This window comes from Histomonas meleagridis (assembly GCF_020186115.1).
Source record: "Histomonas meleagridis strain 2922-C6/04-10x chromosome Unknown contig_1, whole genome shotgun sequence".
Lineage (NCBI taxonomy): Eukaryota > Parabasalia > Tritrichomonadida > Dientamoebidae > Histomonas > Histomonas meleagridis.
Genome location: NW_027150746.1, coordinates 864740 through 880967, shown reverse-complemented (window position 1 = coordinate 880967; position 16228 = coordinate 864740). Strand labels below are relative to the sequence as shown.

At 31.2% G+C, this 16228-nt stretch overlaps 10 protein-coding genes across 10 annotated transcripts; 5 read left to right on the top strand and 5 right to left on the bottom strand.

Moving 5' to 3' along the window:
• Window positions 1–933: 933 nt before the first annotated feature.
• Window positions 934–1503, top strand: GO595_000242 (Cyclin, N-terminal domain containing protein; the record flags this gene model as incomplete). The annotated part of the gene is made up of 1 exon (XM_067915323.1): window positions 934–1503. One exon carries the CDS (start codon window positions 934–936, stop codon window positions 1501–1503), a length of 570 nt encoding a protein of 189 aa, XP_067779697.1.
• A 423-nt stretch (window positions 1504–1926) lies between these two features.
• GO595_000241 (YeeE/YedE family protein) lies at window positions 1927–2973 on the top strand (the record flags this gene model as incomplete). Its single annotated transcript, XM_067915312.1, has 1 exon — window positions 1927–2973. One exon carries the CDS (start codon window positions 1927–1929, stop codon window positions 2971–2973), a length of 1047 nt encoding a protein of 348 aa, XP_067779696.1.
• A 354-nt stretch (window positions 2974–3327) lies between these two features.
• On the top strand, window positions 3328–4614 carry GO595_000240 (uncharacterized protein; the record flags this gene model as incomplete). Its single annotated transcript, XM_067915301.1, has 1 exon — window positions 3328–4614. The coding sequence occupies one exon, from the start codon at window positions 3328–3330 to the stop codon at window positions 4612–4614; it is 1287 nt and encodes a 428-aa protein (XP_067779695.1).
• Window positions 4615–4826: 212 nt separating this feature from the next.
• GO595_000239 (DUF866-domain-containing protein) lies at window positions 4827–5303 on the bottom strand (the record flags this gene model as incomplete). Its single annotated transcript, XM_067915289.1, has 1 exon — window positions 4827–5303. One exon carries the CDS (start codon window positions 5301–5303, stop codon window positions 4827–4829), a length of 477 nt encoding a protein of 158 aa, XP_067779694.1.
• A 197-nt stretch (window positions 5304–5500) lies between these two features.
• GO595_000238 (uncharacterized protein) lies at window positions 5501–6088 on the bottom strand (the record flags this gene model as incomplete). The annotated part of the gene is made up of 1 exon (XM_067915278.1): window positions 5501–6088. One exon carries the CDS (start codon window positions 6086–6088, stop codon window positions 5501–5503), a length of 588 nt encoding a protein of 195 aa, XP_067779693.1.
• Window positions 6089–6796: 708 nt separating this feature from the next.
• GO595_000237 (uncharacterized protein) lies at window positions 6797–7099 on the bottom strand (the record flags this gene model as incomplete). The annotated part of the gene is made up of 1 exon (XM_067915267.1): window positions 6797–7099. The coding sequence occupies one exon, from the start codon at window positions 7097–7099 to the stop codon at window positions 6797–6799; it is 303 nt and encodes a 100-aa protein (XP_067779692.1).
• Window positions 7100–11344: 4245 nt separating this feature from the next.
• GO595_000236 (aldo/keto reductase) lies at window positions 11345–12133 on the top strand (the record flags this gene model as incomplete). Its single annotated transcript, XM_067915256.1, has 1 exon — window positions 11345–12133. The coding sequence occupies one exon, from the start codon at window positions 11345–11347 to the stop codon at window positions 12131–12133; it is 789 nt and encodes a 262-aa protein (XP_067779691.1).
• A 529-nt stretch (window positions 12134–12662) lies between these two features.
• On the bottom strand, window positions 12663–13934 carry GO595_000235 (SH3 domain containing protein; the record flags this gene model as incomplete). The annotated part of the gene is made up of 1 exon (XM_067915245.1): window positions 12663–13934. One exon carries the CDS (start codon window positions 13932–13934, stop codon window positions 12663–12665), a length of 1272 nt encoding a protein of 423 aa, XP_067779690.1.
• Window positions 13935–14089: 155 nt separating this feature from the next.
• GO595_000234 (Vacuolar protein sorting-associated protein 29) lies at window positions 14090–14653 on the top strand (the record flags this gene model as incomplete). The annotated part of the gene is made up of 1 exon (XM_067915234.1): window positions 14090–14653. The coding sequence occupies one exon, from the start codon at window positions 14090–14092 to the stop codon at window positions 14651–14653; it is 564 nt and encodes a 187-aa protein (XP_067779689.1).
• Window positions 14654–14718: 65 nt separating this feature from the next.
• Window positions 14719–15489, bottom strand: GO595_000233 (meckelin; the record flags this gene model as incomplete). The annotated part of the gene is made up of 1 exon (XM_067915223.1): window positions 14719–15489. The coding sequence occupies one exon, from the start codon at window positions 15487–15489 to the stop codon at window positions 14719–14721; it is 771 nt and encodes a 256-aa protein (XP_067779688.1).
• Window positions 15490–16228: the final 739 nt, after the last annotated feature.

The following is a 16228-nucleotide window of genomic DNA, read 5'->3' as shown; positions in this document are numbered from 1 at the left end:
GATTTTTGAAGAATATCGGAGGTTCGCTGGAATAAAAGCACGTGCTATCGATCAGCAATATATTGAACTTTATGTACCGGATATATCAATAATTGGACATAATCATCTTCCAGATTGGCTCGAACACCTCCAGTAACTTTTTTGTGCGTTTTCATGTAAACCTTTAAAAGAGAAAATAAACACAATAATCGTTTGTTGATTCTTAATCATTTATGCTAAAAAAAAATATTTTTCGAACTACTGTTATAAGTTAACAATGCAAATTAATGTCTTACCCAAAACAAAGCATCGATTAATGGAAAAATGTATTTTATCCATCGGCAACTCAAAAAGAGCTAAGTGGACGTTAATTTTGCTCAACTTTGCAACATGTTTTTGTTCAAACAACGATCGTATATGTTAAAACGAGCAAACAATTACTAGCCTACAAACGACAAAAAGTGGGTATAAGCAAATATCATAAAACACATTTATCGTATCAATATAAAAAATGTTTTTAACTTTGGTAGTCAATTGTTTTAAGCATATATTTGACGTTCTTCCCCTTTCTGAGTAACATTTTAATGAGAACATAACTTTCAGGTCGAAATTTTCAAATTTTAACCCTAAAATCTTCATCAGTTTTTCAATTATGTACGTTAAGAATAATGGTCAATTTTTGTATCGAAAACAATGGAAATTATGTTATCGTCAACTTTATCAATTGATAAATGGCCGATCATTTATTTTGTGTTAATGAGCGTTGAAAACATTCCCTTTGCCCTCATCAACAAAAGCTGGACTGATGAACAAAGGAGAATTGTTTGGTGCATGATATGTAAAGCACGATGTGGTTTGCAAGTAGAAATTTCACCAATTGTTGCAACTGCATTTATTATTTTGCAAAGATATTTCAGAAATTCGGATTCATGTTCTTACGACTTATTCATTCTAATGAATGCTTCTCTTTTCACAGCTTGTAAAGCAGCTGATTGTTTTCGGCCAATTCAAGTTGTTTACAGAGAATTATCAAGAATTTGTCAATCTGCACCCTCAGCTAAAATTAGAAGTATAATGGGTGATAGAGACACGCAATCTACAGAAATTGATCAGCGTGATTTTCTCCAAATTACTCAAGCTGAACTGGATTTATTGAAATCAATTGATTTTGATTTCGATATTGACACTCCGTTTACTCACTTTAATAGATGGAAACAAACGTTGATTGATGTTGTTCCCGATGAAGCCATTATGCAATTATGTAACAGTATTATTATTGATATATGCTTAATGATATGTAGTGCCTTCTATTTGGATGTGCCGCCTGAGGTTGCAGCGGCTGCAGCAACAGAGGATTCTTTGAAAACACAAATTATTCCAGCAGAAACATTAGAATGGCTAAATTCCGTAAAGGCTAAGTATGGCCAAGAGGTTTTCACTCTTGCCATTGAATCCATTGCTTGTGAGAAAAGGAAAACGGCAACTATTCCTCGGCAACCACAAAGAAAGCCTCCTCTGAAATAATATTTTGATCAAAATACAACGAATTGTTTGTTATAAAAATTCGCTTTTGAATACATGCTAATTTGTCGTGTTAAGTTAATTGCCTTTAAGCATAACTTCAAACCATTTACCTTTTTGTTGTTTGTGTTCAAAAAATGTCAATCACGTTGACACTTTTTTATAATTTCAATGTTTTTATATCGTTTCAGCGCTCTAACGATTAAATTCGTCTCAATTCCCATCGAACCGTTCAATTAAACAGAATATATGAAGGAATCACCGTGGTGGCTTCGGATTGTTGCAGCGGCCTTTTTCATAGGCTTTTCAATCGCCGCCTTCCTTTGTGGAAGCACTTGACGCAAAGGTTTCATATGTTTGATTTCAGGTTTATTTGGATTTATTCTTAAATTTGGACCATTCGGTTTTACATGCTCTTTCCGTTCAATGTTATCCTCAGGAAACTTTTCTCAGATGAGAGACGTTTTGATGATGTGCTTTTTTGCTACATTATTATTTACAATAACACCAGTTTCAAAATTTCATCCATTGTTTTATCCAGACAAAGAGAGCTTCTCTTATACAAGAGCTAGCGTTGGTGGTTCTTTAGTTTTAGGAGCTATTTTATTCGGTATGGGAATGCAACTTGGATCTGGATGTGCAACAGGAACGCTTGTAGGAATGGGCGAAGGAACAGTGAAAAGCTGGGTTGTCTTTGTTTTCTTTGTTGCAGGTGCTACATTTGGATCATGTGATCCTGTTTATGAATGGTGGAATGGTCTTAAAGCAGCTGGGCCTGTCAACCTATTTTGGTATGGCACTCTTATTATTTTGGTTGTTCTCTTTGCTCTTTGTTTTGTTGGTGATTTTGTCAGAATCAAAATGACCAAAAACGAAGAATTCACACTTAAAAGCGGTCGTATGCTTATGACCATTGGCAATGACCAAGATGAAGAAGAAAAGCCAATGTTAAAAGAAATTATCCGTCGGATAATAGTCAATTTCATAATAGCACTTTGTGTCTATTGCTTCTTCATTTGTGACGGTTCAACCATTGGTGTCATGGGAGTATTTGCTTATGTTGGTGCTGATTTCCTCAAAATCTTTAAGGTCGATCCAAATTCATGGGAATTTTTCAAATCACGTGGAGGTGTTCCTAATAACTTAATGGATACCGACATCTTCATATCCGATTGCGCCATCATCCTTGGCGCCTTCGTTGCTTCCACACTTAAGAAAGATTTTGGGTGCACTCAAAAGAATACAATTGTGGAGCACGTTAAGGGAATATTCGGCGGTTTTTTGATGGGAATTGGCGCAAGAATGGCATCAGGATGCAACATCGGATCAATGCTGAGTGGAATCACCTCATTCTCCCTTCATGGGTTTATTTGGATGTTAAGCGCAATTGCTGGATCTGCAATTGTGATTTATACTATTAAGTTAATTGACTATCTAAAGGAAAGAAGAAATCCAACATATCAACAACTTTAAGTGTTCATATATCAAAGTATTAATAAATATTATTGATCCTCCTAATTTAATTAAATGCTTAAAGTTTATGAGTGACACTATAAAGGAAGTCGAATAAATCAAAAAAAAATCAATAACAAATGTTGTGATTAAAATTAGAGAATATTTTTTGGGTGTTCAAGAAATTTAAATTTTATCATTATAAATTTATTTGTCTGCGATGTGATTGTGAAGTTAACATAAAAGTGGCATACATGCGTCTCGCACCATTTTGTTGTAAAGTACACAAATGATTTGTGATTTCTGACGATATTTTGATAAGATTATTTTTGACGGTTGAAACTGTAAATTTTTTTGGTTGACAGCTCCAAGAAAATGGCGAAGACCCTTTCCTATGAAAATTCTGCAAATGAGCTCATTTTATATGGAAGGCGAAATCTAGTTGTCTTAAACACAATTATCAAAAATATGTCATCCGCTGTTCACAATCTCCAAGGATTTGTTTCATCATTTGAAAAAACAAAATCAACATTACCAATGACACGAACAAAAAAGAAAGGACTTAAAATCAGCGAAGTAGCTCCAGAAGGTTTTACAGGAACTCATTTTAATGAATTTTGGGAATCATTGATAGAAAATACAATCTGTGTGAACCAAATTGATAACCTTCAGCAAACAATCGATAAGGAAGTAATAGAGAAGGTAATCTGGTTAAAGGATGATTATGAAACTCAACTACGCACATTTGAGAAAAGCGTACTTGCTTCCAAAGAAAAATTAAAGAAAGCACGAGAAGCGAAAGAAAAAGCGATGACAGCATATAAAAACCTTACTAAACAACTTGAAGATTCCAATAAAAACATACAAGAATATCTCACCACAAAAATAAATGAGCAAAATCAACGTGCTTTTACCTCATATGAAGAACTCAAGAAATCATATATCAAAGCTCAAGACGAAGCATTTGAAAAGCATCATAAATATAATTTATCACGTTTTCAATACTCCGATGAGATGGAGATTGCTCTTACGTTGTTCGAAACTTCTGACAAATCACTTTACAATAGTCTTGTTGATATTCTTAAGAATATTCCCAAACACATCAGTAATTACAAGAACGACAAAATCAAGAAGATGGATCTTTGTGAGAAGCAAATCAGCGACAGCCAGTCTGTTCTTAATGATTTCGACACATTTCTTACTCAACAGCAAATTGAGTCATTACCAGATAAACCCATAGTTATCCCATTTGAGCCTAAAATGACCTCATTTGATATTACTTCTGTATCTGATCCCAAGAAGCTGTTTAAGAAAGAGATGAGTGGAGAATTCGCTGTTGTTACGAGCGATTACACATCAAAAAAAGCCAAAGAAATTTCGGTTAAAAGTGGCAGCATCGTGACGATACTTAAACGTTCTCGCCAAATGACTCAAATCCAAACCGAAACAGGTGATAAAGGACTTGTTCCAACGAAGATACTTGAGTCAAGAGATAATAGTCGGAAATTGTTTAGGATTAAAAGAGATTTTACAGCAGGAACATTCTCATTAAAGAAAGACGAAGTTGTGATGTGTATAAAAGAAGAAGGTAATAACGTTGAATGCTTAAACGCTTACTTCGAACAAGTGCAAGTGCCAAAGGATTGCTTGGAAGAGATATAATAGATGCGGAGCAAATATATCTTTGATTAATAAATCGTTTTAATTAAATTTGTTTTCATTTATGTAAATGATTTTATAGCGAAATGTTTTTGATGTTTCGTAAGTATACTTTTGCTTTGTGAATAATGAAATTCTTTTTACTCTTAAAAATTTTCGTGTTTTTAGATATGGAAATTATGCAAAATTTATCAATGAAAAAAATGTGAAATATCTTATTTAATGCCAACTACTCTGAAGGAAAAATCAGAAACTGTTACTGGCTTTTCAAGATCTTCGTCATATTCGAAAAAGTCATCAGCACCATTCCATTCGTAGGTGTTAGAACTTTCACTTTCAATTTTCCAGTCATCACAATGAACATTTTCAATTTGGCAACCTCTACAGTCAACAGTTAAGAATTGTCTCCATTCCGAATAATCTGAAAATTCAGCTTCCAAATTCGATTTCACATAAGAAATTGTACATTGACGTTTACAATCTTTGCAGTTCATTACAAAACTAAAAGTTCCACGGCTTCCAGAAGTTGAAATTTCTTCATCTTCAAATCGAACGTTTTGACGAAGAGCTCCACATTGTGTGCATTTAATATCAAAAACAAAAGAATGTAAGTCTGCCGGCATCATTTTGCTGACTCCATCTGTTTCTGCTTTAAATTCTATTGAATGTGAAGCTTTTTTTGCTTTGCTCATCAACAATACTATTTGGAGCACCCCGTTACCACTTTTATCAATAAACTTAACAAAAAATCAAAGTCAACTTTCGGTTTGAGTGACCAAATTTTTGACTCAAAAAACCCCGCCATTTTTTTGGCGGCTAATAAAAATTTGGCTTTAATTTGAAGGAAGAAACAACAATTTTAGATAATGATTTCAAAAATATTACACTGTTATTTTATTCGAAGCAAGTCTTCAAGCTGGTTCTTCAAATTTATAGATTTTTGTGATGGCACTTTCCCGCTGGAAAATGGAGATGTGTAGCCCTTGGAGTCAATGGGAGCTGGAAAGCCACCGAAGCTGTTTGAAAACAAGGAAAATCCTGAGTGAAATAGTGGGAGTCTGGATATGTTTGAGTTTAAGGGATAAGATATTGGACTTGAGGGAGAGTCGATTTTTGTTGGTGTGAACTTCATAACTGTGCGAGGCTTCGGTTCAGGGGTTTTAGCCTTTGTGCTTACAAAGTTATAAAGGATTTTGCCTTGACCTTTCTGTCCTGTTATCATAAATAATTCTGAAACTCGCATTGTTAATGGAACTTTCAAGGTAGAAAGCTTTGTTGCTACATGAAGAGATGTCATAATATTGTTGCCTGCCTTTAGCAAGGCTGATAAATAATTTGCAATTATCTGTAGTGTAGAGTTGAATGGGACTTTTACAATCTGGCTTGGGTTGTTGTTTGATGCCTGTACTCTTGTTGAGTCGCTTGGCGTGAGCGGAAGCAATGAGACCAGGAACTCTGAATTAGACGATTCGCCCATGACTTTAATAAAGTTTGCAGGGCTGCAATCCACGGTTTGTACTTTTTCATCCAGAAGCAGTTATAACTGGTAACTGATAACTGCTAACTGCTTGGCACCGTCGCTTTTCCAGCAAAGAAATATGGGGTGTCCAAACGATAATTTGTGATCACGTCACAACCGAAATTATTGAGCTAATTTTTATACAAAATGTTGAGGAAACACCGCCTTTGAGAGTAATATCAAATGTTTAAACCTCGTTTTGAAATGAATTTTTAACTAAAACAAAAAGTTGGCGTTTTGAATATAAAATTTCAGCTTAAAGCAAAAGAATTTTACCAAGTCTTGGTAAACTTACCAACTTCGTTTCGAAACTTGTTTTGATAAGTTTACACCAAAAGTAGCGATGATATGAAAAGTGATGGCATTAATGTTATATTTTATTGTATTGATTCAAGTGGTATTATTGGTTAGTTCAAAAATATCTTCTAAAAAAATTAATATGCATATTGATTAAATTGAAACATATTATTTTTGCAAAGATCTCGAATAAGATAGTTTCTCCTAAACTTGAACAAGTTTAAACTCTAAATTAATTTAAGATTTAGCAAACGTATGTTTCTGTTACAATAACACATATTTATATAAAATATCAAAAATTAGAAAAATATATTGTCAAACTCCTAGTGGAGCAAAAAGAGATTATTTACATATTGCCATTTGAAACATTCACTGTATTTCACAAAGATGTAGAGAAATTTCGGAATCTGAAATATCGTCATCATCTTCCCACCTTTGAATTGCAACAAGACAAAAATCTGCAACAGGTATTGGAGAGTCAAATTCTGTTTTCTGAATTATTGGTCTTAAAGAATGCCGAATTAAATCAATTTCTTCATCACTTCGATTGTCAACAAATGGGATTACAAATGGTTCGGCGGGCAATTGTGATGAATCGCCTATATAAGGTGTGTAACCAGGGATTAAGTCAGGATAATTAGGTAAGCCTGTATCTACGTCAGAAAAACTCATTTGTAGGTCAATATGGAGAACGTTATTCGATAGGCAAAATGCCGATACACCAAAACACATGAACATGTGAAAAGCGTATTAACAAAATTTTTTTTTTTCGTACTTACTGAAACAATGTTTGGACGTTCAGGTATATCTCGTCAAATGAGCAATTGAAAACACATTCATAAAGAGGTATGGTAAAATAACTTTCAGAACTTTTTCCACAAATTCTTGTTTTCAAAGAGTGAAATTCATAAACTGTTATCTAGAGTCGAATTTGTGGTGATGATCTCATTCTCAAAGTCAACTTGGTCAAATGTAGTGCATGGGCATTTTGTTCCAAATTTACTTTCAAATAAAATTTCAAATTCACGTATATATTTGGTGATACATGCATATAAGCTTTTGATGTGTTTTTGTTATTTCATTAATAAGATAGTATTTGGGATGTTTCTTTGTTGTACAGTCCTGCAAATGTGATGTTTCTGGCCGATAGGAAAATTGATCAGCAATTGAATAGCGAACGATTGTTTTCTATTCAATTTTTAAATTGCTACATGGTCAAAGCATCTCACTGTTATAGCTTTTACAAGAAAATTATGAGTGATTTCATATTTCACAATATTTAATTAAAAAGATTAAGAAAATAATTTTGGTGTTTATTCAAAAAAGATTATGTTATATGGTAAACAACAAAATTTTATTTTGAATTTCTTCATTATCTTTCATTAAACACCCATTTGGCTATTCGTTTCAACTCCTTTAAAATTGAGCTGATCGCTTTTTTGATGTTTTTTTCGAATAAAAATTAATGACACAGTGATCAATAAAACAATGAAAACTACACATGCAGCAACTCCAACGCCAATATAAACAGGTGTTTTGCTGTTATTTTTTGCATTATCATTTTCAGGTATATAAAAATCAGTATAAGATGTGAAATAATAAGAAAAAATTGTGGCAGTATAATCATAAGATATCATTGATGTTTGGATACATGTAAATTTTGAATTAATTTCTGTCAAAATAAATGAATTTGCATATGAAGTGTAAATGTTTAATGATTGTGTAAATGATAAAACATATGAGATAACAAATGAGTGTGAGAAAGAAATTGTATTTGTATTATATGAAGTAAATGTATTTGATTGTGTAAATGTATTTGATTGTGTAAATGTATTTGTTTCAGTTGTGAAAGTTTGTGTTGGCATTGGAATGCATCCAGTAATTATTTCTTTGGTTATGTTTAAATCTCCAAAAGTTTTGTTTTGATACGTTTTGTATACCATAACAGATTTTGCTGAAACATCTTTAAAACTACCAACTCCAAAAGTTGGAGAAGTTTTACCATAAAAATAAATACATTTTAATGAAGCGCAGCCATCAAATGTATAATTTCCAATATTTTTCACATTTTCTCCAATGATTATAGTTTGTAATTTTTGAAAAAAATAAAAAGATTGTGATTGAATATCTGTAACAGAGCTTGGTATTATTAAACTTGTAAACAAAAATGAGCGAATGCAAATTGTTTTATTATTTTTACACTTATTCCGAATGTTATATTTTGCAGGTAACAGTATACAAATGCAATATTTTCGATTGAAACGACTGAATCTGGTATTTTATATGTTTTTAAGTTTTGTCCAAATGGATAACATATTAGTTTTGTAACATTTTACTCAAATAAAATTCCATCATGTTCAAAATAATTGGGATTTTCATTGGAAACATTGAAGAATATAAGATAGTAACAACCTATAAAAGGAGCTGTTGATATCGTTGAAACTGTGCTTGAAATTGTAACATTTAGAAGATCAGCACAATTCTTAAACATGTAAGGTCCAATTGTTTGAACGCCCTCATCAAAAAATACAGCTTTTAAAACAAGACACTTATAAAATGCGCCATATCCAATTGTTGTAAGAGGGCATTTAAATGTTAAATCTATTAATTTATTCAAACCATGAAATGCATAATCTACACAAAAATCATTGTCATAAATGTTAAGCATTTTTAATTGAATTATTTTCATTGAAATTTCCCATCGTTTTTTTACAACGAGGAATTACTTTTTGCCGATTAAAAATCGAACAAAACCTATCGGGAAAATCCGATATGTTCAATTCCTTTCAATTGCGGGCGGTTCCTTTAGCGCACCCACTTAAACTACAGTACCTGACAAGTAAAAATCCCACTGGAAAATACCCGTCAGAAAGCGGTTTACAATTATAAACGTACGCAAGCCGAAAGACATCTTCCTGTTTCGGTTTTGAAGCGAGCCGATTGGAATTTTTCATCGACCGACAGGAAGTACCCTTCGATATCAAAAAAATACTCATTAAATTAAATTGAAATTTTTAATCAAAAAGTATAACTACTATATAAAATTCAAAAATGTGAGTAATTTCCTCAATCAATTAATAATTATATATCGGTATTGCATTAAAATTATTTTTTCGTTATTATATATACACAACATAAATATATACATTTTATGTATTGCTTTTTATTATTTAATTTTTATTTATGGAGATAAAGATGTTCGAAATAAAAACAGAGGTTCCAAAATTCCTGAAAAAGTATGGTAGAAATCAGATCGAATTTCGAAAGATTGTACAGTCGAAATTTAGAAACAAGGGTATTTTTGTAATCTCCGATCAATGTTATCCTTAACCTAAAACCTCTATAAAAACATCGATAGACTTTTTGATTCATATTCACATTAAATAGTTATTTTCTTAAGACGACGGCCACTACGGGTTATACATACATTCAATTTTCCCTATCGTAAACATAGCCGTTGTTACTGGACGATAAATTTTTTTCTGTAGATTAACGATCATTTGTCAAAAGAATTAACCAAAGGAATCTGTTTTCGAACGTTAAAAAAATGCTTTCAAATAGAATGATAATTATCATTACAAATTCCTAAAAATTATATCACAACTATTCGAATTTTTGATAATTTTTTATATAATTATTCAATATTATCTATATAATTTATGTGTCAATGAAATATTTATTTTGTAAATAAACTTTATTAAGTGTAGGTAAATCAACGAATAAAAAATTTTTTGCTATATGATACATGGCAATAATCTTAATCTTCTTGATTGTAACATTTGAGGTTCAATTATTTTGTTAATAATTAATATTTATGAATCTTATTTTTGATTTTAATCAATACAGAATATCAAATGGGAAAAAATATATGAAAAAACAACAATAAAGAATAATGAAAGGAAAGATAGAAACAAAAATATTAACATATACACAAATGATACCAGTATTTTATGTGAATAACTGATTGTATTAAGATATAGTGTGAGAATATAATCTATGTATGCTTTTATCATTTGTATTATTAGTTATTTTATCCTGAAAATATTTGTGAAACAAAAACAAGAAATATATTTGCTACAACTCACCCATCAAACATGTTCATTAAATTAGAATTAATGTTTTTTATGTATTGCCATGCCAATATAGATAAATCTTTTACATTAATTTTATTAGAGCAAATTTATTTATATATCAATAATATAGAATACAATTTTAGTTATTAAAAAATGTTTTTCATAAAATAAAAATATTGACTATTATTCAATATTAAATTGAATTACAGTAAAATACTATTTATATTTTTCAACAACGGATAAGATATCATATAATTTATATATATATATATATATAAACTTTAAGTTACATATTCCTGAAGCCTAAAGGAAACGATTTACAATTTTGGTTTTCTAAAAAAGAAAATTTGTTTACAATATGCACTAGATTTGACCAATTTCTGGTAATTTATCAAATATAAACATAAATTATTATATAGACACAATGTATTACAACACTTCAAGGTGCGTACACAATAGAAATGACAACAATTTGAAAAAATTGTTCATGTAAAATAAATAGCAGGAACAGATCTGATCTCGAATTAAAAAATACACATGATATATATTGCTTCCTAATATTTTACATAACATAAAAATTAAACCAGCTAAATTTAATAAAGAATGAATGCACAACAATAAAAATCAATTAAATGGTTTTATTATTTTATTATCATTTTTCAATTTTTTTTTGGTCGGCTTTTAGTTAATTCAAAATTTATCGGTAATTCAGAATCAACTCATTGAAAAATGAATTAATTTGGAAATTTATTGTTCAAATTCTACGCTTCACTTATTTATGAATCAAACTTATATCACTCTAAATGATGGAACAAAAATTCCTCAGTTCGGATTTGGCGTTTTTATGATTCATGGTGATTCTAATACCAAGAATGCATGCCTTCAAGCACTTTCACTTGGTTATCGCCATATTGATACAGCACATGCATATCAAAATGAACGCGGCGTTGGTGCAGCAATTAAAGAAAGTGGAATTCCACGTGAAGAAATATGGGTTACATCAAAGCTTTGGCCAAGTGATTATGGTGAAGGAAAAACAACAGCAGCCATTGATAAAATGCTTCAACGTCTTCAAACCAATTACATTGATCTTTTACTTCTTCATCAACAAGTTGGAGATTATAAAGGTGCATGGAAAGATATGGAAAAAGCTGTACATGCTGGTAAAGTTAGATCAATTGGATTAAGTAACTTTGAATCAGAACGTTTGGAAGAAGTTTTTAACTTTGCTACTATAAAACCATCTGTTCTCCAAGTTGAATGCCATCCATATTATCAACAAAATGACCTTAAAAAACGAATTGCACCTTACGGAACAATTCTTGAAAGTTGGTATCCAATTGGACATGGAAATCATAGGTTAATTAATGAAGCAGTTTTCACAAAACTTGCTAAGAAATATGGGAAAAACAATGTACAAATTATCCTTCGTTGGCATATTCAAGAAGGTAATATTGCTATCCCTAAGTCTTCAAATCCTCAACATATCAAAGATAATATCGATATCTTTGACTTCGAACTAACACCAGAAGAAATGAATGAAATCCGGGCTATAGATAAAGGAGTAAGATTTTACAATATGTCACTTTCTCAACAAGAAGCGATGTATACAAATATGGCTCTTCCTGACTAAATTAAAAACAAATTGAAGTAAAATTCAATGAATTATATTTCTTTTTATTTTAAATATCTGATTACCTAATATACCATGCAATATTGTGGATTTTATTTAAATGGAAAGTTTTATTATTATATTGCAGTATAATATTCAATTTTTGAAGTATTAATTATAATTCACTAAAGATTTTTTAACATTAAGCAAAACAATAACATCACACAAATTTTTGTAGATATAATAAAGCTGTTTAGACAAAATTTTTACAAGGGTTTTGCAAAGAAGATTAATATTATATTGGTATTACATGAATTACAATTGTGTGTTATAATAAATTTTAATAAAATTTGATTAAAGTTCACAATGAATTTTTAAAAAGTAATTAAATAAAATATTTCAACTAAATATTAAATGCTTTAGTAGATAGTTACTTATCATTTTATTATTTTGGAATCATCAGATTTTTTATTTCCGCTTAAATTTCGATCGTAAATATTTCCAATTAAAAGCGTCAAAACTTAATTAGAATCCTAAGTTTATTTCATAATCAAATGTTGTCCATGAATATGAATTCGCTTCTCACGTTACCCTTATCTCCAAAAACGTTCTCGCACATAAACATATCATCTTTCTCGCTGATCAAAAACAGCATTTCGCCCGTCTGCACTTCCAAGTCGTCCTTCGAAAGCTTCAGTTGCGGCGCTTTCACAAGTACTGTTTTCCTTTGTGAGACCTGCAAAACGTCCGTCGGAACATATCCCTTCGTTCCGTCTTTAGGGTTCTTCGCGAGAACGAATTTTTGGTTCGGCGAATCGAACAAAAACAAAAATTCGCCTTTTCTAACTTTCAAGTGATATTTCTCCGAATTATCGGTACAGTCGTTGATAACTTCGGCAATGTATAATGGGAAATCAATGCACGCGTGCGGATATATGATTTCGATTGTGAATTGGGGATCGTCAAATGTCAATGGAAATGATTGAAAATGTTTCGGCGTCATTTCAAATCGTACGATCTTGTTCGCGTTGATGAATTCTAAGAATTCACTCTCCCATGTGACAGGACATGATGAAATCTTTTGGATAAATTGATTATATAATGATGAACTTTGTTGAAATGTGGGCACAATTTGTTGCAAAAGTTGCTGAACAACAACAAGGCGCTGTGGCTCTTGATTATAAATGGTTTGTTTGGCGGCAATGACTTGTGACATGTAAAATTGATTTGCTGAATTGAAAAATTGTATAGTACTACTGATCCGAGACGCATGGTTACTGTAACTAGTAATGGAAGCAGTGAAATCGGCTTGGAGTTTTGCAAGGAGTTTTTGATCTGTGGTTTTTGATAATTTTACATATTGCTTTTCAATGCTTTTTGCAAGACTGGCATAATTAGAATAAAGTTTCTTGATTTCTGACAGAAGGTTGTTCCGTTTCTTACAGGCTTCACTAACATTTTTACGTATTTCCTCAATAAAATTTTCTCGTTGATCAATAAGGTTTTTAAGAACTTCAATTATTGTAGTGGTGAGAAAATCATACATTGATGTCTGTTGATTCTTTATCATTTCTGAAAATTCAACAAAGTATGAAAAATGAACATTTTGTCTTCCAAGACATCCGATTGAGTTTGATTTTGTTTCGTCTTTAGTAGTCTTAATTCGTGGTAATTTTTTATAATTATTATAAGTTGATATTAATGATGTAAAATAATCATATATTACTTGTAACCTATAGCTCGAGAGTTTAGCATAGTTGATCGATTTGTCATATTCAGCTTGAATTTGGTTATACTGTGCTTCAACAGCAGCAAAGTCCATATTTGAATTTTATCGTCCAAATAAAGATTATCAAAAATCGGAGCACCCCTCAATTCAATTGTTTACAAATTTTTGAGTTGAGAGAGATTGAAACCATTGACGATCAATATCAAGTCAATCTAAAAAAACACAGTGTCAAAACCGCCATCACGTTCATGCTTGTCCTCATAATTGGCGATCTCCATATTCCTTACAAGGCTCACGAAATATCCAAAATATTCAGAGAAAACCTTGTCCCAGGAAAGATTCATCAGATTCTTTGTACTGGTAATGTTTGCGTTAAATCAGAAATGGATTACTTGAGAACAATATGTAATGAAATTGTTGTTGTTCGTGGTGAAAACGATGATGATTGCATTAGCAATATTGAACAAACAGTTCTTACTATCGGCGGTTTTCGTGTTGGACTTGTTAGTAGTTATAATCTTTTCCCACTTGAAGATAAATCAAGACTCGCAATTAAGCAACGTGAACTTGATGTTGACATCCTTGTTCATGGAGGCACTCACAAAGCATCTGCTTATATATATGACGGATGTTTTTATTTAGATCCTGGATCAGCAACAGGTGCCTTTACATCAACACAATCACACCCAGTTCCATCATTTATACTTTTAAATGTCCAAGGGACAACTGCCATTGCTTACATTTACACCTTGAGCGAAGATGGATCAATCAAAGCCAACAAAGTTAAATACTCCAAGGAAGAAGAGGAATAAAAAAGTTTTTCACACACATTTTTTTTTAAACAATTTTAAATAAAACAAATTATTTATATAATTATCTACGAAATAAGGAATTTCTTATCAAGAATTGCCTTTTCAGCCAAATTTCGTTTCGCTCTATATCTAAAGAATCTCACTAATATCTGATCCACAATGAATGTCATGAATGCAGCTATAGTTGGAGATTGAGTTTCCATTTCTATACCTGCGAACAACAACAAACACATTGCACATAAAGTCCATTCTATACCACACATCAAAGATTTTCTATACGAGTAATCGCCACTAATCGTTAATATAGTTTCTTCATTAACTTGTGGTCCCCAATCCAAAATTTTTTCCATCATTGATTCCTTTTGTATTATATATTTATGTTCTGATTCTGAAGCCTCAAAGAATCGCCTAAAATATTGGTTCAAACCATTATAAGCAGCCATAGCTTCGACTTCGATTTTACTTCGTATGTTTTGTGCTTTAGCTATAGCTATAGCCTTTTTACTATATCTTTGTCGAATAGCTTCATACATAGCCTTTGATGATAACCCGAAATTCTGTGAAAGATAAATATGGAAAACTTGATCATTAGTATTTTGTACTAAACCACGTAATCCGACGTTATCTTTAGCTTCATTAGTTAATTGTTCATGTAATTTCGACATTTCATCATCAGCATGTGCATGTATCGAACGTCCATGAATATAAAATCCAGTTGTAGGACTTGAAAGTATTAAAACGGATATATTTGAAGTCGCACAAAGATCAATGAAGTTCAAAAATGGATTACCGAAAATTACCCAAAAAATGATATTAACAATATATTCGAAAATCATTAAAAGGATCCAAAGAAAAGTTGTGAAAGCAAAACGTAATATTTTATATGTTATACCAACATCAATTAAATCCGTTCGAGGTATAGGCGATGCTAATAATTGTAAATCGAATCCCTCAAGTAAAAACAATAAAAACAAAATAGTAAAACTCATTGAATAACTTCGAATTGAGATAATTCGATTCCATTCATTAGATACCATTATACGTCTCCATGCAGATACACTTACGCCTTCTTTATGTGGGTTCTCCCAATCAATCATGAATATCCTTGAATTAGTTTGTGAAAAGATATGTAAAATAGAACCAATAAATAATAAACCAAATCCAATCCATACAAATAATGATAAAAGCCATAATTCATCTTCAGGTGGTAAACATCGATAACCTACGGATTGCCATTTATAAAAGATAAAGTAGAAAAAGAAGGTCATTATAAAACATAGTAATAAAATCGCATATCCAAAAATTACACAGAAAAATGTTATGAACTTTAACACTATTGTTTGATCGTTCTTGTGGTTCTTTGCATATATAAATGATCGACCAACCCATAAAGCAAATGCTAATACAAATATAACTATTAATGCTATAATAGCACTTCGCCAAAAACTAGAAATATCACGCGTATATAAAACATTAAAAGAAAAACTTGGAATGCCAATTTCTTCATGATCATTCGTTATGTTTTTAGGATCAACAGAATTAATTAATTCTGATTGAGTAGTTGCTGTTGTAGTA